This window comes from Epargyreus clarus, unplaced genomic scaffold, assembly GCF_041222505.1.
Source record: "Epargyreus clarus isolate Ecla_fem2 unplaced genomic scaffold, WU_Ecla_fem_2.2 ptg000009l, whole genome shotgun sequence".
NCBI lineage: Eukaryota > Metazoa > Arthropoda > Insecta > Lepidoptera > Hesperiidae > Epargyreus > Epargyreus clarus.
Window position 1 is genome coordinate 14922395 of NW_027332217.1, and position 26351 is coordinate 14948745.

The following is a 26351-nucleotide window of genomic DNA, read 5'->3' on the forward strand; positions in this document are numbered from 1 at the left end:
TATTCCAGTCTTCTATGTCAAAGTCGTCACGTAACCAATCCGTGGAAGTGAACACGGACACCTGTAGCACTACCATGAGTTGGCATAGAAACGCCACTATAGAAATTGTAAATAGAAAACTATTGTCATTTTGCTAGTGAATAACATAACTACTATCGTTACGGTATTTCTTGACAACGTCTGTCAAATTAATGACTCATGGGACCGAATTTGTATGGCAATAGATCATAATGACATTCGCTAGCGATTTGATTTCGATAGGTTTTTTACGTTACGAGTGGCTCACACTACGGAATTTAGTTCTACGAGTAACCACCAGAGGCGCTGTACAATTTTTCATACATTTATTTTACGCAGTCGCTAGCGAGTAATACTTTTGTAAACTCATGGTAGTGCTACTGTAATTACTGCGTATTGGACGCAAACGTCACGTAGTTTGCATGTGTCAGGAAAATGTCACGTTTCATAACGTAGACTGACGTTAACTTCATTCTAACAAAACAAAAACAGAACAAAACAAAAAATAGAAACAGTGTACTCTAGAGTTGCGCAAAATGTATCACTAAAGTGAAAAGAGTGATATATATCTTTTGAACTCAGTGATATATATCACTCTTTTAGCTCAATAGCTCACTTTAGCTCAGTAGCTCTGTAAAGATACGCGACATTTTATATCAGTATATCAGAGAATCAGATCAAAATGTTTTGACAACATTTTTGATTCCTATAATTAATACAAAACTGGCAAGAAATTATATATGAATTATCACAGCCAACGCTATTTGTATATCCCGGTTTCCATGTTCTTAGCAATAAAATATTTTAATTTAGTGTTTAATACGTAACCGTAACTGTTATATATCTCAATCAACGCATTTGACTCGAATCAGGCTCACTACTCACTCTCAGTCAGTCGCTCATTTGACTCATCGCTCACTCGCGAGCTAGTATAACACTGTTGAGTTGAAGAAGATCTTATATCCGGAATCGTTTGAATCTATGAACTAAACCATGTGATGCGGATATAAAGATATAATTCAAATCCGTCGGAGTTGATGAGTGATCAGCTCTTTGGTGAAGATATATATCTTTTATATCACTCACTCGCGAGCTACACAATTCTAGTGTACTCTGTCAGTGACGTAAAACTTGTACAGTGCTACAGTGCTCTTATCTGGGGTTGTCTACAGATGGTCATGGGCGCTAGAAGCCCCATCATCAGGTGGATTGCATGCTAGTTTCATACTTCAATATAACACAAAATCTAGTATTAGAGCACTAAATACCTGCAACTAGAATACGACTGAATAGAATGTGTACTACATAGGACCGATTGCAAAATCTAAATTGTGGACGCGAAATGAAAGCAGCGCAAACACGGGTCACTGCTAGCACAGCTTTCGTATGCTATTTCTATGATTTCCATGCAATACGAGTACAAGTACATCTAGAGAGCCACGTAGGGAGTACATTTGTTTTGAAGTTTTGGATGCTAATTCGATTTTTTTGGTCGGTTGTAAATTATTAGGTGCTGTGTACTCGTACAACTTTCCGTTAAGTATACGAAACGAAACGAATATCTGTAAGTGCAGCCCATTTAGAAATGGTCGACACTTTCGGATTGTTGATTAGGATAGATATGGATTTTTCCTTTTTTCCAGCTAACAATTATCAGATTTCGCTCTTTAGTAGACAAAATGGAAAGATTGAATATTAATAAAGGGCGTTAAACTATAATTCAAATAACCATTCAACCAATCAAATATTCATATGAAAATACAATCCAAGCTAAAAGCGTTTTAATATACTATACAAAATGCGAACAAGTGTAACGTTTGATAACGTTTGATAAACGCGAGAATTACCGTCATACGATCGGAAGCGTTTGCGATTCAGCCAGACCTATTTTGAATACAATTTCCTCACTTTTACCTTAAACTATTACAGCTACAGTGACATCACCCGACACGGTTCTCAATAAATATGTAAACTTGATAATTAATATTCCGCCCGCTCGTACCACTTGCTACGAATGGGATGAATTCCCGGAAATTGTATTACAGGCTGTAGGTAGTTTGGAATAGGATTAAGCCTGTTTCCGAAGGGACTACGAAGAATAATTTACGTAGGTAAGTCAATTTAGGCTGTCACACTTGCTAGAATAATTGAAAATTGAAATAGTACAGAGTTGTACTCGTATATGAATTATTTTAAATAATGATATTTTATTGAGTTTTTTTAACACTGCTGTTATTAGGTAGAAATAGGTGTAGCGGTGGTGCTGCCGGAGAGAACCACAAAAGGTCTACCACCTTTATGTAAAATCATTAAAATTTCAAAATATGATAAAAAAACATAGTAATAGGTTTGAAATTTGACATCTCAATTTGCAGGTTCGAGATTTGAATTGTAGGTCTCAGATTTGATCAGGTTATGCGCGTATTAGACATTATTGGGCACTTGCTAAAACAGTGAAGGGAAATATTGTGAGGTATAACGAATGGGGATAATTAAATTCTATTCCATATGTCTCAGTGTAGTAATTCGTTAAAGGATATGAAATTTTAATTTACAATTTAAAAACACCCTAAAATGACTTTTTTTGTGACCCCAGTCCCACACTAGGATTCGCTGGGTCGTGGGTGCCACGACATAGACGAGAACCCAGACCCAGAACAGAAACCTTATTCATCATTTAGATATGTGTTCGGCCGGGGATCGAACCCGGAACTCTTGCGCGCCAAATCGGTATGGTAACCGATTCGCCGTGCAGGTCGTCTACGAGACGCGGGTGGTATACTTATAAATAAAACTTCTTATAAATTAAGAATCAGGTATTATACAGCGTTATTGAAAAGTATTTTGTAACAAGGAAGGCAAAACTGCATCTAAGTCACGAAAGCCATAAAGTCGTTGGAAACTTTGAACTGGCGACGAACTGAACCGGGGGGCAACGTGAATTGAAAGTTTCAAAGTTTCCCGGGAACCGCCCAGCGTTCCTGATTGAAACATTCTAATATAAAGGAGATTGGTTATTGAGAATTTAGTAGGAACAATAAATGGGTAAATACTAGTGTATTTAAACTACTAGTGTACTAAAAACCCAATCTAGTGATTGGGTTTTTGTTTTCGATTTACAAATAGTTACAGGTTGTCAAGCTTTAATTTTTTTACTTCTTTTTTTATTTATTTACTCTTTATTGACCATGTTAAAAACAATGTGGTGCAAAAGGAGGACTTAATGATAAATAGTATTTTCTCCCAGTCAACCTTAAGGATGTGTAGAAAAATTAAAGGCGGTATAACTATACTAAAAAATAATAATAATAAATAGGATATAAAATAAATTGATTAAAAGGGGAGAAAAGAGATTATAAAAAGAAAGAATGAGAGAAAGAGAGAGAATAATTATAGTTCAAAAAACTAAAAAACACGCTTTTATGATAAAATCAACTAAAAAGTAGAAAATAATTTTCAATCTATGAATCAATTAAGGAACAGTAAATAGTATAATTGTGGAAAAAGTGTGGGGTGCTTTTCGAACCTGATAAATGGAGCACCCCACACTTTTTCCACAATTATACTATTTACTGTTCCTTAATTGATTCATAGATTGAAAATTATTTTCTACTTTTTAGTTGATTTTATCATAAAAGCGTGTTTTTTAGTTTTTTGAACTATAATTATTTATTAATTTTTAGTATTTCTCGTTATAACGACCACCATTATTCATCGTTTGTAAAAAAATCAAGTGTCTATCTATTACGATTTAAGAGATAAAGCCCAACGACAGACGAACAGACCGCAGAGGGTTTCGTTTTAACCTTTGAGTACGGAATCCTAAAAATCATTCTACAAGAGGGCATTATAGATATGTTTCAGAATATTTGAGTTATAGGGAAATAACATTATTATTTTCGAAACTAAAAATCACGATATAAAAGTTACGCCTATTGAAACTAAATAGCAATAATTATTTGCAATCTAAAGTTGCGATGAACTTTGCTGAAGGTGTTTGAAAAATCTCGCCTCGAAAATCGTTAATCCAGAGGATGTTGATAAGGACAATGGTACAAAACTATTAATGTTTAAAATATTGAATTGTCATCGGTCCTTAATAAGTATGCCAAATTTCGAGTTAATCCGACGTTTTGAAGGGGGTTAAAATCATGTTGAAAGATTCCGTTACATACTAACATACCAACATACATACGTCTGAAGCTAATAAAAGCGCGTTAAAAAAGAAATAAGATATACTCGTAAATAGATAAGAAGTAAATACATTTTAAATAAATTACTACATAAAAATGAAGAAAAATTGTGTAGACACCATATCTAATGTTCATCATTAAATATGGTGTCTACACAATTTTTCTTAAATTACAATATTTAGCAAAGACATTCTTTTTAAAAGTGTATTTGAAGCACATCTTTCTAAGTTCCTCAGGAAGAGCATTCCAAAGCCGCGCTGATTGGAACTTTTGGGGTACTTAAAGAAAGTTCTAATTCGAATCAATTTAGAATAAAATAAATTTTACACTGTTACATATCTGTAGTCAGTCTCAAATTGTGTCATACCCAAAAAAACTAAATAATGTGGATATAGAGCGGACATTGTCAATTTCACAAAAACGCTCAGGCCTCCAATTTTTTTTTACGATTTTTTTCTTTCGCCGTTTAAAGACCTAATAAGAAATAATGAATATCTAATACGACTCAAATCAAAACAAAACACCCTTCCTAGACGTCTGAGAATTCTCAATAAGGATCTGAAAATGTAGTCAACTAATTCGCACTTGGCTAGCATGGTAGACTATAGCCTAAAACCTTCTTATTCTGAGAGGACACCCGTGCCCAAAATTGGAACATCAATGAATTGACGACGTTGGTAATTATTATTACAATATTTAAGTAGGTAGGTAATAATTAAAAAATAAATTATAATGTTGATTGATAAATTATTTATATTTTTCAATTTATACAAGTAATTGGAATAATAATTATACAACGTTTATCAGTACGCTAATAAGTTCAATACTCTGATTCCAGTTCTCATATTTTGTAATTAGCCTAGTTTAATGGTTTCAGTAATAGCTTTCGGTGAATGCCCTGTTAATTAGTATTTAATTATTATTATCCAAATACGTATAATTTTGATTTTAGTTAGCTAGATTTTCATTAAACCTATCATCGACATACCATACTGTTAAGTACGGGTCTTCTATAAGCTCCGTTATTAATAAATAATGAAAGTAATGTTTTGCTTATCAGTGGTTAAAAATTGATATTGTCCGCCTACTAGATCGATATATCGATACTATTGTCTAATGTCGATCTTTGATCTTTGATAAAATTTGGATAGATTGGTTATTAATAACGGGAAATAGATGACAGATTGCCGTTTTACCATCATGTCTTGTCGTTGATCAGCGACAGGGGTATCTTAAAGAAAATAATTGATTTAAAACAACGTATTAGTACTAAAAGGTAAGTAATTATTATAAACAAAGTACATTAAGTACTTCAATCCTCTCCTACTCTGCTTTTTTATCCATCATCACACACGGAGAGCAATTAGTTCTCAGATCCGTTTGTTTCGCTGCAATATTCGAGCACGCTATCTATGAGTCTATTCACTTCTGTCTATTCACTGAGAATCTATCGAATAGTTTTTATATTTTCCTGGTCAATCCTTTTTAAGCATAACCTATCGTGACTTGAAAGTTTTGATTCTTTATTAAAAAAAAAACCAAAACATGCAGCATCTGATGGTAAATGACCACTGCGATTCACGGACAGTCGGACATACATACGTAATCAAATTAGGCTAAAAATTTAGTGCCTTTAAGTTTACTAAGTTGGAACATGTCGTCGAAGTAAAACTGCTTAGTCTAACTATTTTCAAATCTGAACACTACGGTAGTGTTCTCACGATTCGTTCCATGAGCTGTAATTAATATGAATGAAATAAAAAATAGGTATAGAGAATTTCCATTGAGAAATCAGTCTTCAATCGTTCCATCGACTTTTATCGCCTTCAATTTACTTAGAAATCGCTACAAGAAACAAGTAGATAATTATCTAGATGGAGACTATAAAGACGACCCTTGCGAAGTTCCAACCCTTGCAACTTTGTGCCCTCGAGGGCTATCTTAGAAGGGCACAAACTGCTTTACCAATGTGTTTAGAGCGCACTTAGGATTGAGTGGCTGGTCATAGTTAGAAATGAGTGCTGATATTCAGTCTTAATGTTTTGTTAGCAAATATTTTCTTATTTTGTGTATTTTTTATAATATACGAGTAGCAGACGAGCATGCAATCCACCTGATGTTACGTGGACCCATGGACATCTGTGATCAACCCCTGATAGGATTAGATATTCCTAAATGAGGTCAGCCACAGATGCGCCGCTACCCCTGAGGACTAAGCTGGAACATCTCGAAAAAGTATCTCCCCTACCACACCCTTCAAACTAGGATATAGCAGTGTTTAACACGAGGCAGAAATAGATGTGGTGGTGTTGCCGCCGGAGTCGATAGACATCAGTAATTCCATAAAAAACAGGGGAACCTGAAAAGTCAGTCAGCTTTTACACCCTTCTACCAAAACGCAATAACTGCATTACGTTAGAAAAAGGTGTGGAGGTGGTACCACCCCGACGGATAATTTCGTACTACAGTACTTAAACACCTTTAATTTCAAACAACTCTATTATTCCTAATCGATATACAAGCAAATGATAGTCATTTAGATCGAGGCTATAAAAACAACCCTTAGAACTTACAACCCTTGCGATTTCGCACCCCCGAGGGCTATCTAAGTGTTGGACACAAATGACGCCATGAATGTGTTAAGGGTCTTAGTTACGTAAATTGAGTGGTAATGGACTGTAGCTTAAGGTTATTAAGGGCTATTATATGGTAGAATCCTGCATAGTAAAAAAAAGGATATTCTGACACATTTTGAAGGTGGTAGAACCCTTTGTGGTTCGACTCCGGTGGCACCACCGCCACACCTATTTCTACCTAATAACAGCAGTGTTAGGCGCTGCTGTGTTCCGGTTTGAAGGGTGTGGTAAGGGAGACAGACTTTTCCGAGGCGTTCCAGCTTAGACCTCAGGGGTAGCAGCGCATCTGTGGCTGACCTCAGGTAGGAATATCTAATCCAATCTGGGGTTTATTACAGATGTCCATGGGCGGCAGTAGTCACTAACCATCAAGTGGACTGCATGCTCGTCTGCTACTCCTATAATATAAAAAAAACATTGTTCATGATACACTAAACTATGAGCGGATCGCATAATTGGATTATTAAATATCCAATTGAAACCTGTCATCCAATTGATATTATATTTGAGATGAATTGGCTAAATCTGCAATTGACAGTAGCAATATGATGAAACGTTGAACATGCTATTAAAATTTTAATTTATAGTATTTCCAACTTGATTCAATAACTCAATTAATTTTTTAATCAATTTGCAGCCGTATTGGTATGTGGTATTTAGTGTTGTAATTACTGTACCTGTCTGTTATGAAAAGGTACAGGTTCGATCTCCGGTCAAGTAGGCATCTAAATGTTTAATCTAGAATCTTATCTGTTTGAATATTTTTAAACTTAAAAGTATATAACCACCTCCTTTTTGAAGTCGGTTAAAAACGAGTGCGCTATGCACTTTATGTTAGATAGACATTGCCGCTTATTGACATCTGTAATCAATCCTAGATTGCATTAAAGACCTAACTGAGATTGTCTATAAACGTGTAGCTTCTTCTGAGGAATAAGTTAAGACGCCTCGGAAAAGTCTACCTCCCTTACCACACCCTTCAAACCAGAACACTGCAGCGATTATGGTTTAAGAAAGTTTATTCTCATTAAGAATAACAATTCACTTTCATGAGAATATATTTGGTACTTATTTAAATTACAATATAGTTACAGTTCAGTGTACACATTGATTAAAATAGCTAAACTAAATTTTAGTTTCACCGTAAAACTAGAGTTAACACTAAAACTGCTACGTAGTACACGATAAATTAATCATTATTATGTAACATGTAAATTTAATTCGGCTTTGCGTAGTAGACGGAATAGGGTTATAAAATCGATTATGGGGCAACTTTTAAATTAACCACCCATTTCCATGGGCGCCTGTAAGCTATCCATTGTGACTAATTACAAGCCTTTATACCCCAGCGGCCTGAATTGTGCCTATCAATCAGGGCTTTCTCATTTATTTTATTATTGGGGACATTTTTATATGAAAATTGTTGAGTTATTGCGCGTCTATTTTAGTTTCTTGATTAAATTTTATTCGCATTTTTAATAATTTTCTCAGTTTGTCTAAAGACGTCATGTAGACTCTGAATCTTTCTATTTGAGCATCCACGTGGCTCAACGGGTCAATCTCTAGCAGATATTTTCTATTATTCGTATTCTAGTTCTGAATTGTATGGTAATGCAATCTTTTCTCTGTATGTGGCGTGGTACCTATTATATCCAAAGACCTATGTTTTTAGACTGGGTCGAAATATCGTCAATAAAGAATTTAAAAAACCGCATATGGGAAGTACCCGTTACATAGTAAAATATCCAATAGACCTATATATAGACCTAAGGTAGGCTTCTCGTCCTATTTGAAATGTAACAGTGATGTCCAAAAACGGTAACTTCTTATGACATAAGCAGCACAATGCCGACGGAATAGCCATGCATTATTTACCCAAGTCTTAAGAGTACAGCACAGAACAAGACAAATGTCTCCATAACCGACACCATTACTTATGGCGCTCCTTTGTGAAGTTTGTCTGCAGTGGTCGAAACCATTCTGCTGATTAATGCTTTAAGGCACTAAGTTTATAGATACAAACTTAGCTAGTTTCCTATCATTTGAAATATGTGTTACTTTTACCGTATGTTACTTATTGTCATGTGTGTGTTACTTATTATCCTTGAACATTACTGGATAAATTAGTTTATTCAACAGTTTGCATATCATAAAGTTATTATTATTGATGAACATTTCTACTATTATTTTTTATCAACTGAAAGTATGAACCAATTTTATTAGTATCGATTCAGTGCTGTTATCAAATTAATATAGTTCACCCAATTATGAATTTTGGGTTAAATATGATAATATTAAATACTTCCATAATCTACAACTAATTTATTTATTATCTATGCGTGTTTCATGATAACGAATTTTATTTCTCCTATACTAAATTTTGTATGCTACGCATATATACTCATAAGATTAATGATATATATGGGTATACAGTGCGTAAAACAGTGTAATAAAGTTCAAAAGGTCTGATAAATAATTTACATACAATTAAAACAAAAGTACTAAACAAAGTTTAATTGTTAAAAATAATCTAGATTTGATTATTTAGGACTGTTTTAGATTGTATTTAACCCTGTCGGCAAACTCAGTTTTAATATAAAAAAAAATACTTCAAAATTAATATTATAATTAATTATCATTGTTGAATGGTGTGTTTTTACATAGAGTTCTTCGAAATATGTCTCTATAAATATGTTCAATACGAATTTTAATGGTGCCAAATCTCACATTTCTCCGAAGATCCAATGTGCTTAGTAGAGTATTCAAGAAGAGCAGGGAAGGCGAACCTAAAACATGAGTAGAAACAAGTAATTAATTAAAAAAAATCAAAAACCCGACTGCACCAAAAAGGCTGAAATAGAATTTCTAAAAGCAGTGAAATAGGCATTTCATTATTTTTATCCAGAAAGCCAAATACAAAGTTTCATAGTAGGTGTCTGCTTCAAAAACAAAAGACGTTCAAACAATATTATCATATTTTATCCTCGTAGTGCTCATTTACGCTATATAAAGAACCTATTTATAAAAGTCCAGCACGCTTTCCCTTTCCCTTTGCGTTGATCTCTGGCACAGCAACTCACTCATTTAGTCAGACAGTCATCTCGATGTGTATATACGAGTATATATGTACTAGCTGACCCGGCAAACGTTTTATTGCCATATAAATAAAAAAATGTTAAGGGTGAACAACTCTTATCACTTAGGGGTAAAAAAATAGATAGTGGCCGATTCTCAGACCTACTGAATATGTATATAAAATTTGGTGAAAAACGGTGAAGCCGTTTTGGAGGAGTACGGTAACTAACACGAGAATTTTACATATAAGATATATTATTTAATATATGTGTAATCTCCTCTTAAATTCCTTTATTTTGACACCCTACTCGACAGGTTTGGTTAACTTTTTTTAAAACGTGTTACTATTTCGCGAAAAAATCCACCATTTACGGTCTATAAAATATATAACTTCAGTAATTCAAAGTTTCGGTCGTTATTTTACCTCGTTAGAGGTAGAATTTCATTATTTTTATCCAACAAGCCTGATACAAAATTTCATAATGATTGCTTCAAAATTGACGATTGTTCAAATTAACTTTTAACCCTTATTTTACCCTCTACGGGGTTGATTTTTCGGAGGGGGATAAATAAGTGCGTCCTTGTTCCTATTCAGAAAGCCAAATACAAAATTTTATACTAGTTGCTTCAAAATTAAAGGATTTCAAAAAAACTTTTTTCCCCTATTATATCCTCTTAAGGGTAGAATTTCCAAAAGGCCTTTCTTAATACTTATTCACGCTATACAGAGAACCTATGTGCAAAATTTCAGAATTGTAAAGTCCTTGGTTTAAGCTGTATGTTGATTTCTGAAAAATGAAAAAGTCATTTAGTTAGTCAGTCAGTCAGTCACCTTGCTGTTTTATATATATACAAATATGTTTTTATAATCTCCGTTTAATTTCCTTTCATTTGATACCCTACTCGATAGGCTCGGTTAACTTTTTTTTTCAAATGTGTTACTATTTCGCGCCAAAAATCCGCCATTTTGATTTTTTTTTACTAACACCTATCTAAGGACACTCGGGTCATTGAAACAAATATAATGACACCTTAACTGTTGAAATTCATTCAGCCGTTTGTTAGATCGGATCAAATAAAGAAAGACAAACATACAAGATACGCGCGAAAAACATAACCCTTCCTTGGCAGTCGGGTAAAAAGTGTGTGTGTGTCAGCTACGACGCACGATTGGAGTTTACTCGAACGATAATTATGATATATATCGAATAGAAAATAGTTAATGATGTTTTAATGTTTTATATATTGCTAATTATTTTTATTGTAATAATTACTTTCATATGGGATTTGAACTTACTGTATTTTAAATTAATAAAAGCACTCTTGATTCATATTTTGGTTAAAAACGCTACTTCCTTTTTGAGAGGATATGATGATTGTAATAAAAAGGAGGGATTGTACGTTGCCGCCCAGCGACATGTATACATGTCCGAAACGAAATGTACCGTAACCGTCCACGGACATGTATACATGTCCGAGTTTAGCACCTTCGTATTTGGCTTATTAAATTATCTATGTTTTATTTGTGGCTAAAAATACTTTTAATATGTAGTCTGTGAACCTATTTTACCGATACAACGCATTCCTTCACGTCACTAGTACAAAAAAATAAAATTATGACATTTCTATTCAGTGACTTCACTGGTGTTGCGCGTAAAGTGTGGATATATATGTTTGTCTCTTTCTACGTAACGCCTCAACTTTTCGTGTTACACTTGATTTTACTCCTCATAAAATTTCCGTACCGGGCCTTATAACTCAAATCGTTTCTTAAGGAAACGAAAGGAACGTAAACTCCAAAATGTGTTAAATAAGTATTTTATGACGAACGCGAGTGATCCTACGCTACGGATCGGTTGTTCGGTGCATAAAGAGTTTTGATAGTATTTATTATTATTTTTTTCCAAATAACGACGCCCTTAAACGTTCTGTATAAAAAATAGCACGTTGATGCATAAAGGTTCGCTTACCCTGAGGTAGAGTATGTGTCAATTTTTAAGTATAGAGCATCCATATTTAAGTTCACGAATTAATCTACATCAATTTTTAATTCCATTAATTCATTGGACATTTGTTCTCACAAATTTTATAAAACCGAAGTTCGTTGCTAGGTCAACGAGTGAGAGACTAATGGGTTACTGACAAGTCCTCTTAACACATTAATTACTATAGTTGTAGAGCTGTCATTGGACAGTTACGTCATTAGAACATCATGACACGGGTAGGATGATAATAGGAGCAGTTTCAGTTGAAATTGTTCCCATATTTCAGGGTAAATTGAGGGTGTGAGAAGGCACAGGTGTAGTGTCAGAATTGTAATGGGTTTAAGGACGATGTTATACAAAGTATAAGGTTGGTTCTGTATAAAGGACTGATAGAAGTAATCGTTTTATTTGGTATGCACGTCAAGGTTGATTGTAATGTTATTTGATTGGAGTGGAAAGATAAAAAAACATCAATAATAATTGTAGTTCTATTACACAAATTTGTCTATTGTTATACGTAGAAAAGAACTTTGTCCTATATAAAGTACTTGTATGAATTATTTATTAATACTACTTATATTAATGATAAAGTGATGTACGTGACGATTTTTCATTGAAATTAAATGATATGACATTCAATATAGTGTCCTTATTAAATGCCATGTCTGTCACATTTGTAGTGTGTATAGGACTCCTAGTTATATAAGTTAGGTTAAGTTTAGTATTAAGAGAGTTACAATAAATACATTAACCCATCAACACGCTTTTAATATACAAGAGCCTGCTCCTTCTTTGCATGGCGACCCTGCCAGTCCGGTGCACGTGTGGCGATGCCACTTTGCACGGGCACCGGGAGGCATTACTAGAAATTTATCGCGAATTGAGTTTTAGGTTCGATCCTCGACTAGACAGATTGAAGTGGATTATTTTTCGTCTCTGGCATCTGCAATATTTAGTATTAGGCTATGCGCCTTTAAAGTAGAAATTATTTACATTAACTTACTTATTAATTACGGTCAGTATTAGAATATTGCGAAAAGATATTTCATCATGCTAAAATGTTAGCAGGAAAGCTAATATTGCAATTTCTAAACCACATTTATGATAAAGCCGAGCCAAAGTAAGCGCTAGGGAGTTGGAATGGAAATTTTACGGTGCTTACGTAACTTTAAAGGAAATCTTGTGGATTTTACATCAATAATATGTAAAAAGGCTATAGTTTCTCTTATTTCACATGTTTTTTTCTATGGTAAGAAGAGGAAATAGCCCTGCGACTAGGTACATTGTAACTGATGTACAGTACCCTTACCATGAGTTTTTACGTTTTGACAAATATGACTGTTTTGGTATTTGTTTACGTATTTGGCGATACAATTTCCAATCAGCGCCCCCAGCGAATAGTATCAGAACTAGTGACAGTAACGTAACATTAAATGTCTAAATTGACAAAATGGCACTTTATGTTTTTGTGTGACACTAACATGTGAGGTAGACAAAAAGACTTGAGCACTTACTTATTGTTACGTTTACTCAGTCTACTAAGCAAACGGAACAGTAGCACTACCATGAGTTGGCATAGAAACGCCACTATAGAAATTGTAAATAGAAAACTATTGTCATTTTGCTAGTGAATAACATAACTACTATCGTTGCGGTATTTCTTGACAACGTCTGTCAAATTAATGACTCTTGGGACCGAATTTGTATGGCAATAGATCATAATGACATTCGCTAGCGATTTGATTTCGATAGGTTTTTTACGTTACGAGTGGCTCACACTACGGAATTTAGTTCTACGAGTAACCACCAGAGGCGCTGTACAATTTTTCATACATTTATTTTACGCAGTCGCTAGCGAGTAATACTTTTGTGAACTCATGGTAGTGCTACTGAATAATGGATTAAGTAAACGTAACGTAAAATTGTGGGTTTTTTTGAAAACTCATGGTAAAGGTACTGAACCCTTAGGATACGTGCATTGTGCATTTCTACCCAGAACATCGAAGTTAAAAGATATCCAATATGAATTATGAACAGATTAATTTCTCGGTCGAAAAACAGATATATCCCTACGATAAATCGTGCGTGAGCTGTATTTGTTAACGAAAACCAAGTAAATATAAACAGTAAAATTCCCTTTGTAGTCCGTGGGGCTTTATCTCGGTTATTGAATAAATATGCAATTTTGCTCTGAAACTGTGTTATGTATTGGTCACAGAATTATAATGAAAATTATTGAAGTGTTTCGTATAAAGTATAGGGTTGTATATGGGCACTTTAGTCACCGTCGTCCATGGAAAAGTGTCTTTGTCAATTCATTCTTGTCCCACTGGACATTGGATTTCTGTCGGGGTAAAAAGGGCTTAGGTCATAGTCCATCGCGCTGATCATGTGCAAATTGGTAGACTTCACACATCTAAGACATTATTTCTAAGAACGCTCACATTTGCAGGTTTCCTCACAATGTTTTCCTTCACCGTTTAAACAAGGGATAAATAATTTGTAATACGCACTTAATTTTAAACATACAGTGGTATGTAGATTCCACCCCGTGCGTAGTACCATCGAGTTTATAACGCCAATTTTGAAAAACAAGTATTTACCAATTATAATAATTAATACCATATAATATAAAGAATAGAAATTCCAAGTACTACAAAATGTATCTCTGACAAAAATGTTATTAACGTGTCTAATGAAATCAATTACTGCTAACGGTAACCCTGTTCCTAAGGTAACGATACTTTGATAGGAAAATTCCGAGAAAACAAAATAAATATGTTATGTTCGGTTTCAAAAGAAATAATTTAGTAATTGGATTCTTGGAACACAGAATCGATCTAGTATTTTCGAGTAAGACATGAAAAGACGCATGTCGTCAAAGAACGCCAATACCGTCTGTTTACTAAAAAAATATATCATAAAAAACAAACAACTTGAAAAAAACACTAAAATTGTAAAGGTAAAAAGTTAAATATAATCCTTACTAATATTATAAATCCGAAAGTAACTCTGTCTGTCTGTCTGTCTGTCTGTCTGTCTGGTTGTCTCTTCTTCACGCCCCAACCACTGAACCTATTTTAATAAAATTTTGTACAAAGATAGTTTGAGACCCGAGAAAGGACATAGGATAGTTTTTATCCCGGAAATCCCACGGGAACTAGGGATGGCGATCTAAGATCGATTAATCGGAGAATTGATCTTTTGGACCCAAAACATCGATTATTTTAATCGATATTAGTAAGGATTGAATCGTAAACTATGCATTTGATCAAGTGATGATCTTTAACAAAGTTGAAGGTACGTTTTATGTATGTTAGTATGTTATATTATTTTCTTTTAAACGCGGGCGAAGCCGCGGGCAAAAGCTAGTGTATTATATGTTTAGTAACATAAAGAATATTATATTTACAGTACAATACTATACATAAATTTAAAATTTCAAAATCATTGTATTTACATTTACAGCTATTTTTTTGTAGTGCCGAATTGCACAAAGTGGAAATATAAAATAAATTCTATGTTTGTTTACGAGAAAAGCAGTGGAATAACCAAATAAACTTTTTCTACGAACAGCGCATTCATTGACGATATTGTAAACAAAATTTAATTTCAGTAACATTTACGTAACTCGTAAATATCTTTTTAAAAATGATATTTGAGACGGAATTATTCAGTTTATGACTAAGTTTAATGTTTTTAAAGCTTTTTATCATGTTGTTCAAGATATGTTGAGGTTGTAAACAGCGTTAAAAGGTCATAAAACGTTGATGTGTTTGTCGATGAATGGATGGCGATTTTATCTGTAGTTTACTAGACGTCTGGGTATTAGATATGTCTAAGAAATTTAAAAAAATTAAGAAATAAATTATCAGCATGAAGCCTATTATTAATGTATATAGGTAAATATTATATTGCTCGATTAATGACAAAGTCTACTGAGAGTTCTCAAGAAAAAGTGTAAAGTAGGTATATCAGTGTACTCAGTCATGACATGTATTCAGTCAGCATCTTGTATGGTAGAATTTAATACTTAAGTACTAATACTATAAGCGCGAAAGGTTGGAAGAATGTATGATTTTACACTCTATCTTTCACAAAAAAATTGCTGAACGGATTAAGAGGAAAGTTGGTAGGTACACAGATAGATTATGGCCAGGATTACCAAATTACCACATAAAATACTCTTTATCTTGGTAAACAAGACTAATAAGGGCGGAACCGCGTACAAAAACTAGTAAACAATTTTTCTTAGTCGATACGAGTGTAGATCGTTCCAGAAATCAATACTAATACTCGTGTGTTGTTCCAGGTGTTCCCATGAGCGGTGGGGCTGCGGGTTGATGGGGCGGTGACGCAGCATGCGCCGCGCGCTCGTCGCCGCTGTTCTGCGGCTGCTAGTGCTCGCAGGTACCTTGCTGCTATTGAATCTTATACAAAAATAATTGGCATAGTGCGAATTGGATTCTGTCAAAGAGGGTTCTGTACCACCAAATTTTTTTGTTTTTTATTTTTAGTATTTGTTATCATAGCAGCTATAGAATTGAATGCATTGTGAAAAACTGTCTACATATTATGGTTCAATAGACAAAGCAAAAACGTCGAAAAATAGTGGTTTTTTGTAGACGATCCCAATTGATTTTCAACTTTTTGATTTTTAATATTTGTTGTTATAACACCACCATTATATATACTCTGTAAAAAAGTCAAGTGTCTCTCTCAGGTTTGCGCTCTCCATTATGGTTCAGGAGATAAAGCCCTGTGACAGACGAACAGACGGACAGACAGCTGACGCTTATAATAGAGTTCAGTTCTTACACTTTGGGTACGGAACCCTAAAATAGATGCGATCACGACACCGCATAAATGACAATATAAAGGACCTAAACCGCGGAGAAGCATGGTGAAATGCTCCAAACAGCCAATTACTTATTATTATCTAGTTGTACATCTGTGGCACCTCGTAGCGCTGTCTAAACGGTTTCCAATATGTGTTTTATTTTTTCCAGTCATCTATCAACTGCGCGCCACCCCCTCATTAATCAACGCTTCCCTTTTTCGTTACCCTCATGTAACCTTTACTCGTTTTCCAATTATATTATTGTAACTGAAATTGTGAAATATACTTTTTTAATAATATGGAAGTAGAAAACGGGCATGCAGTCCATCTGGCTACTGCTACAACTACAAATGGACATTTTTAATTAACTCCACATGACAGGAGGGTCCTACCTGGCCACAGATGCGTTACTACCAGTTACGCCAGTAGCTACGTTAGGCGTGGCGACGCGGCCACCATACCGGTTTGAGGCGCAAAGGGTCCCGGGTTCGATCCCCGGCCAGACAGATATCTAAGTGATGTTCTGTTTCTGGGTCTGGGTGTTTGTGTATTTGTCTATGTGTCATGGCACTCACGACACAGGGAATCCTAGTTTGGGGCTGTGAGTGTAGAAAGCCTTTATTTATTTGTTTACTCCTGAGGACTTAGTTGAAACGCCTCGGATAAGTATATCTCCGTTACCACACCCTTAGTCGGAATACGGCAGCGTTTAACACTGTTGTAATGAGACACAAATAGAACGATGCCGACGAACAACATACTCGTAATTGTTACCTTAAGTCCCACCACCATCTTCTGCTACCATCATGAACATAGATACATAACATTCAGCGCGCCTGCTAAATTAACTCACTTTATCTATGAGAACTAAGGCTTACATTACATAAAAACTAGACAGTTCTGTTTTTCTTTTAATATTAGAAGCAAATTCCAAAAGTACAGCTTCCCGCAAGTCATTAGAAATTCACGATTTTCCCAAATTTGAAACAGACAAATACTTGTTGATGATAACATCGAATTCAACCCCTATAAAGTACTCCAAAATGAACGTAGACCTTTTCTTCAAGTCATCGGAAATTTACGATTTTCCCAATTTGTTACTTGTTGATGATAGCATTGAAATCAATCCTAATAGCACAATAGCTTTGATTAAACAATAATTTATCTCGATAGATTACTACGCATAGATATCAGTATGCTAAGCACTTGACATGTAATTGGATTGTATCGACATAATATGCAATAGCCGTCTATGCAATAACAATGCCTACTAATTGCTTAGTAATATGATTTTATTAGTATTCATAAGTTAGTGGAAATTACGTTTACACACGGAAAGTGGTAGATCATCTTTAACAAATAAATTACTGCCCCACAACTGGGCATGTATCAGAGTAAGAATGATTAGGCCATAGTCCACGGCACTAGCCACGGCACTGGCGAATTGAGAGCCTTCACATATCCTTGAAAAGTATTTTAAAGATAAACGATGTTTTCAATTAATTTTGATGATAAGAAATTTTGGAAGTGGCAAACTTTATCCAAAATAAAATTGTCCAAAATTATTTTCTGAATATGAGCGACAAAATAATTGTTTTGGTCATCTGATATATTAATACGAACGTCAAAAACAATCTCTATGTTCATGTCTCGAAAAATAGATCGAGAACTATTTTCATGTTTCTAGGTATTAAGGATATATGTCTGGAAATACGAGTATGGGCGTGGTTCCAGACGTATTAATTCTAGATACTAGATAAGGACATTCGCCCCAAATAACAACGATAACAATCTAAAGAAATATAAACTTAGGCAGTCTAATTCTTTCAGTAACGTCTGAGCATTGACCTGGAAGTAGGTAATTATAATAGACATTAGTGATAATAATATCTATTGTAATCGAGGTTTTAATGTTGACGAAGAAAGAATAAATAAAATCGACGAGACAGTATAACAAAAGAAATAAAATAATAAGTAGAAAAAATATTTCAAAAGTTATAATTTGAATACGGGATCGTATCGTATCGTAGAACCCTTTGTAGTTCAACTCAGAAGGTGGCGGTGGTGCCATTGCGTTACAGGCACTTTTTTATAATATAGGAGTAGCAGACGAGCATGCAGTCCACCTGATGGTAAGTGGCTACTGCCTCCCATGGACATCTGTAATCAACCTCAGATAGGATTAGATATTCCTACCTTAGGTCGGCCACAGATGCGCCGCTACCTCTGAGGACTAAGCTGGAACGCCTCGGAAAAGTCTGTCTCCCTTACCACACCCTTCAAACCGGAACACAGCAGCGCCTAACACTGCTGCTATTAGGTAGAAATAGGTGTGGCGGTGGTGCCGCCGGAGTCGAACCACAAACCACCTTCAGATCCTTCCGCACTTCCTTTACTATATCTATATTATAAAAAAGCAAAGGCATCTCCTGCCTTTAATATAATGAGAAAAAATATATGACAATGAAAAATGCAATAGGTACCGCTTAATTAAACTGCAGGTGGAGAGGCGTTTATTTTTTGTAGTCTTTAAACCAGAATCAAATTCAATTTAAATATAAATTACCTCGCACTTTGATAAAAAAAGCAACAGTGCACTTTCAGAAGATTTAAAACTAACTCACTTCTTATTATGATAGCTGAAAAGATTTCCATTTAGATTCACATCTGCATTCAAAGCGTTTTGCATTTTCGAAAAAAGAACATTTAATTTCCCGGGAACATTAAAAACGGAGCTCTATATCTTTTTCGCGCCATCTCATGAGGTATAAATTCATTTCGCAAACAAACTTCCTCATTTATCTTGGCTTTGTACGGTATTAATGCGAAAGCATCTTAATTTATGCAAACAGTACAGGGAAGAAAATGTCTAGTGTAAATTGATACGCCACTTTTCAGTTACCGTTTCGTATTCCCGCGCAATTGCAAAGTTATACAAGATGGCGGAGGTCAACACAAAATGGCGGAGGAAACCGCGGCAAACGCATCAATTATGACGGTTTTATTCTCAAAACGCTGAGACGTTCCTCTTTCCGCGTGAAATGAGATTTGCTTATCCATTGCGCATTGTTTCTGTTGCGAAATTATGACCTACATTACGATTGAGCTTTATGTATCAAACATTTATAATAATCCTCGGTAAAGATTTATGGAGTAATCTTTACCGAGGATTATGTTGGTTGTAACATTTTCGTGTATTTCCATAATTATAGGAGCAAAATTGTTTCTTATCTGAGACGCAACAAAGTTATATCAAAATAAGATGAGAAACATTTAAATTCGAATAATGTATGTGACATTACTTAATATGTTTAGGTAAGAATAAATAATGCTGCAAACGTAATGTTTTAAGCGACATTCGTTTAAAATTGTTTAGATGTAGGTATGTTTTCAGCAGTAAAAGTCAGGAATTGCTAACCATTTCACATTTAGGTGTCGACACAGTCTTACAAGGAGTTCTTCCTTCACTCAAGGTCTTATACAGATTGAGTAAAGAATAAGTGGTCTGGGAGATGGCAGTCTCTCGATAATCACGGTAACGAGATTGTGCGAACGTTATTAAGTTATTCACATAAATACGGTACAATGTACGAAGACGAGAAACGAGAAAGACGAAATATCGAGTGAAATTCTGCGTGAAATACACGAGATAATTTGATTGTGTCAATGCTAACAGTATTTTAAATTAACCTATGTACATAAAATGCTGGTATCTTTTTTAAATAAAATATGTAAACTGTTAAAACTAATAACTTAATGTGTAACTGAGTTAAAATATAAAATATAGATACCGTTTTAGAATTATTAAGAACATCAATTTGAAATTTTATCCATGCATGAATTTATCATATTTTATGAATTTTAACAATTTAAAACTTAGTGCTATGAAAAATCAGAGAGATTATACGAATAAATTTATTTAGGTCCATAATAGACATTGTTGAAATGTTTTAAAATTTCATTTTATTCTCCTTACTAAATGCCGTAGCTCGAAGCCATAATTTGAAAAGTTCCAGCTCCAATTCATTATTTCAAACTCTAGATGAGTGAAAACATTTGCAAGTCAATTTATGATACATCGTCTTGTCTCCATCAGAATATGTAAATTTTAGATTGGAGAATTCTAACCTAAATAAAATATTAACATTTATAGAATGCCAAATTTGATACCGATTTCAACAATCAGGTTGGAATTTTGGGTATTGAACGCCGGATATTAAATTTAGAATTGACATTAAAATTACTCCGCATGTTTCTCAAAGTTTTAGACAAGCGTACCACTGAGGATCATATTTTCATTTCGTTGGTTGGACTAAGGAAGTGTAGGAATTGGTCAATAGATCATTTATTGTAGTAGTTCTGTTAGGACTATAACTAAGTAACTAACATAAAGAAGATTTTAGAAAATTAAATTGATGTAGAAAATGCGCATCCACCTGACATTAAGCGGGTTTTCAACCTACATCCTAGTGGAGTTATATTCGTAGTTAATCAGAGACGCATTACTGCTGAGGAGTAGTTTGAATGCCTCGTAATACGTACTGCTGTCTAATCACATACAAAACACAATAATAAGTAGCAATAGATGTGGAATGTGCATTTGTACATTAAAGTAAAGGAAGGAAATGGTACTGTAGTAGATTAAATTTAGATGTTTCCGTTAAGGACCACCACAATTATATTACAAACAATACAGTAATAATCTCTGCTCAAGTTTGTTTCTTTTTAACGTATAATGTGAAAAAGTCAAAGGTAAGAGTGAATCGGCATCTTCTATAGATAATACGGATTCTAAATACAAGCAAAGCAAGTATAATAAACAAGTTAGGAGATAAACCGAATAACATAAAAGCTTCCTGGTCTATTAATATTAATATCAAAGTTCTCCCAAACTTAATAATATCGGCTAACAAGCTCCATGAATGGTAAGCCTGAAAAAGTTTGTGAAATCCAACATCGCTAATGGAGTGTAAAACAGTGCTTCGGGACGTGGATTAATGGGTTTTGGAACTGTAGTAATGCTTCGGAAACCCTTTTCAATACGCCCTTCGCTGGTTATGGTGGACGAACTTTTTTCAAAAGAAATTCGCAACACTTTCTAATTTGAATGGAATATCCAATGAAGGTTTTACTTAGTAGCTTTTTGCAAGATTATCATTGTTACAGATCTTGTTGTACAAAACAAATTCATCTTTATTTTATCTCCTAATCTGATGGAGAATTCTTGAATCTTAACAACAAAAAGGGTGTCAAGGACTTGACATGCTCGTTTCAATTTATTTCCGTTAGATTTATGCGCGTACCTCTTTCAGGATACTTATAAATCATATCAAGTTTAAGCATGGACTGGAGTATAGTGTATGAATTTAATTAAAGTAAAACTCCACGCTTTCTGAACCTGAGTAAATATTCGTATTATTGAAACTATTATTCAATAATTTAAAACGTACAATATGACTATTGATAGGTAAAAATAGGATGGCAGAGGAGTTCGCGTGGTTGAATTATAATTAGTTATACTGTCTTTTTTGTATACCATTAATACGTGTTTTCTTCCAGGTGGCGCTAACTTTGTCAACCCGTACGTGAGTGACGCAAGGACTGACCTCAACCAAGTATGGGTGGAGATCCCCTCGGCCCTGGTCGCTCTGGGCGGCGACGTGCACGTGACGGTCCGCGGCGTGGCCGGCAATGGAGCCCTGCGCGTTCGTCTCGCGCGAGAAGACGACGAAGGGCGCAGCCTCCTGGCGACCATGCCTCTCGCTCTCGACGCAGAGAGCCGCATGACACTACCATGTGGATACTTCTCTAGAGGCGGCTTATACTATCTAGAAATAGTCGCCGATAAGGAAAACTTTCTTGAAGACTATGACGTCAATACCACAGAACACAACAGCATCAAAGTTAAGAGAGATCTTGGGAACGGTGGTATCATGGAAACTGGTGACAGTATAGTCAAATCATGGAAATTTGATGTTTTGTGGCCTTCAGCTTTTTTAGACGTAACTCCAGAACAGATTCCGACGTACCCAGAGAGGCAAGTTACGGCAATTTTGGAATTTCCAAAGGTTATGTGCTCGCCAGTGGAGTCTAATGCGGACTTTTGGTTAGAATTGTTGTACTGCGGACACTCGAGTGGTGGTGCAGTGCTGTGTGATGGAAAGAATACGAGCTCACATGCTCATGTGTTATATTCCGAACAGGTAAGAAACAATATTGTTTATGTTAAAATCTTTTTTATATTTAAAAAAGTAAGGAGATCATATCTAAATATCAACTTTGCAAAATTTTGGTTATTAATATATGGTAGTGAAGTTATTATTATCTATAGTCTGATTCATAATTAGGTGTCCAAAATGTAAACAAAGAAATGTCACTGTCAAAATTAACAAGAAACTAAAACTTTAACAAACTCAACAAAAAACGAAAATTTAACAAATATACACAATTTAAAAAACGCGTTATATAAACGAGAGAACATTAAAATTCGATCACAATCACGAAAATGAATAATATCAGTTACGAAACTTAAAAATGACAGCACCAGAAATGTCTTGGATTCCGATTGTGTTACCATGATCACATTTTAATTTTCTACCATAAACTTTGTTTTTTATTATTATTACTGTATGGAACGAAATTGAGGTGATATAAATATTAGAAAATGTGAATTAATCTTAATTTATTCAGATTATTATTTTATTATTGCTGTATTACTTTAATATCGACAAAAATAAAAACTACTATTTCTAACGTATTTTCTTGATAGGTCAACACCTTTGTTTACATTTTGGACACCTAATTATGAATCAGAGTATAGTGCAGTGACCACATACCAATCATTTATTAATTTACACTTATGTACGAGTATTACTTATACAATTTTTATGTTATCTATATCTGTTTGAATAAACTATGAATAATGTTAAATATACAAAAAACTACATTTTTCATCATCAATTTCGATGGATTTCTACAATAGTTTTATGTTTTTCAGATGCACGCGTTCACAGGGCGGAGGACGATGACCCTTAGATGTGAATTGTTTGGGCAGGCCGGAGACTATTCCTTGAATCTAAGACCTGCTGCAGCCGCTGGGCCTCAAGATTTGGCCTCTGCTTTCATTAAGGTATCAATTTGAATTCTAATGATTCTTGATTTTTTGGCTTTATATCCAATAATTACTTTTTAAATGGTATTTGTAAAAGATGGAAGAGCCAGTAGGAATCGTCTGGGAAAGTACGGCCACCACACCAATTTCAAGCGTGAAGCAATTCTATGTTTACGCAGGAAGAGTGTGAATTCCTGCTGACTCAAAAATAAGGCAACGAACTCGCCCTCTAGAATGCATCTCTGATCGGGTAAAATCCGTTTTATTTATGGAGTTGATTACGAATATCCAAAGACAGCTGTGGCGAATTATCAGTTGAACTACAAGTTCGATTGGTGTTTTAATGTATATGTATATAAAAAAAAAATACAAAAACAATAAAAGCAGAATACTCAATAAGTAGTCAGTGTCGAACGATAAGCTATTCGAAAGAAGCTAGATGCTAATAACCTCAAGTTGCCATCTCTCTCAGGAAAATACGCAGGAAATTGAAAAGCAAAACCTTAATAAAATACGATTTAGCCACAAAAGTGACCACGGCCCGGGGTTCTCATTTCGTTATAACATCCAGAGTTCAGACCACCGTATTTACTCTCAAAGTGTTTACTGAATATTTTAATGTGTATACGTTTCTCTGCCCGAAATGTTTGCCCTTGCTAAAGTCAAACTTTATTAGGTTGTTCAGGTTTTATCGCTTCGGGCTGGCTTACTGCAAAACGCATAGGTTATTGCTCACTTGCTTTTCGCTTTCCATAAATAACTTGTTTGAGACGGGAATAAAAATGATTGTCAAAAGGCACACAAGAAATTTTTCTATTTTCAAGATAGTAATATAGAGCAAAAATTGGTGTGCCGGTAGTGATTTCATGGTACGATTGATCTTACTTACTACTTTGACACTTACTTACTTTTTTTATCTTTGAGTTATAAACTTATGACTTTAACATTTATTTCTTTTCCACTTTTGACTTATGATCTTATGACTTTTATTCTTATTTGATTACCATCTTCGACTTATGATTGTCTGACTTACGGGTTTCATATTTATGCCTGTTTTCTTTACCTAGGCGGACTGGTCGGAACAATTCGTGTTGAATGTGCACGGTGGTTCCGTGTTCCCGTGTGGGGATGGGGTTCGGGTGCTGTTCCAGTACCCTGAATGTGCGCTAGAGGGCGCTGACAGGGTCCGGGTGTTCGGAAGAGACGGAGAAAGACTTAGATATGTTGCTGAGAGGAGAGTTAGGAGGTTAGTATTTATATAGTTATGTGCCTTTTAGTTTACGTAATATAACTTTCCATAGAACAATTTATTCGCCTATTCTTATACGTATCTATCCATTGATTCATTACTTGTAAAATTAGTTTTGTTGGAATGTCTAATAGTTTGGTGTTACTTTAGTAAATAGTGGAAGTTAAAATAATTAATTAATTAGAATACAAAATTCCCTGTAACTTTTTCTTTTGTTACGGGTGCTAACGATAACTTTTTTATGACGGCATTTTTATGTAAATCACAAATAGTTCGAAGTTCGGTAGGTAAAGATACAGTTAGTGTTGTTTGTCACGACACACGAAAAATACGACACGTATATCCCGAATAAAGTTTCTAAAATAAAACGTACTAGACCGAAATAAAAAGATTTTTCTTTTATTACTGTTTGTCAGCAGTATTTCCTTCTACCAAAATTTCATTTCGACGAAGATCTGTGCAATTGCGTTTAAGAATCCATATAAGCTTGTGTGGAGTTACTGATAGCCTAGTAGTTTGAAATTGGTCCTCTCACGCTAGGAATCGGGGGTTAGAATTCCAGACACGCACATCTAATTTGTCTAAGTATCACTTGCTTCAACAGTAAGAGAAAATATTGTGAGGAGATCTACATATTACTTTAGTAAAATCTTTAAAGCCGTGTGCCCAAAATAGCCTAAAACTTTTTTAGTTTGACAGGAAACACGTGTCCAGTAATCTAACAATAGGTATTTGCTAATGAATTTTTTGTTCAACAGAGGGCAGCACACTGCATCCTTCGACTGTCGTCTGTTCAGCGAGAGATACCCGGAGTACTGCTTTGTGTATGTTTCACAAGCAGTGACAGGTGCAGTTGCTGACGTCAGGATGGACTGCTTGCCTACGCTGCCACTCTCAGGTTTGGGGATATTACGTTATTTCTATTAGGTGTGATAATTTCATGATTGTTGTACGAGAAGTAGAATTACAGTGTATTTTTATTGAAGTATATCAAGTATATCATATCGGTATTGTGAAGCAGTGATAGCCTAGTGGTTAAGAAATCGGCCCCTCGATCGAGGGGTCCGAGGTTCAAATCCCAGACACGCATCTCTGATTTCACAAAGTTATGTGCGTATTAGAAAATTAATTATCACTTGCTAAACGGTAAGGGAAAGCATCGTGAGGAAACCTGCATACCTGAGAGATTTATATAAACAAAAAATCTCAAAGGTATGTGAAGTCTACCACTTGGCCAGCGCGGT

At 34.8% G+C, this 26351-nt stretch overlaps 1 protein-coding gene across 1 annotated transcript in view; it reads left to right on the plus strand.

The window, feature by feature from the left end:
* Window positions 1-26351, plus strand: part of gogo (thrombospondin-1 like protein golden goal) — a 238814-nt gene that overhangs the window by 181775 nt on the left and 30688 nt on the right. The window contains 5 exon segments of the mRNA XM_073076862.1: window positions 16220-16317; window positions 22307-22950; window positions 23745-23876; window positions 24926-25104; window positions 25866-26005. Of these exon segments, the coding sequence (XP_072932963.1) occupies window positions 16269-16317; window positions 22307-22950; window positions 23745-23876; window positions 24926-25104; window positions 25866-26005 (1144 nt within the window). The 5' untranslated portion in view covers window positions 16220-16268.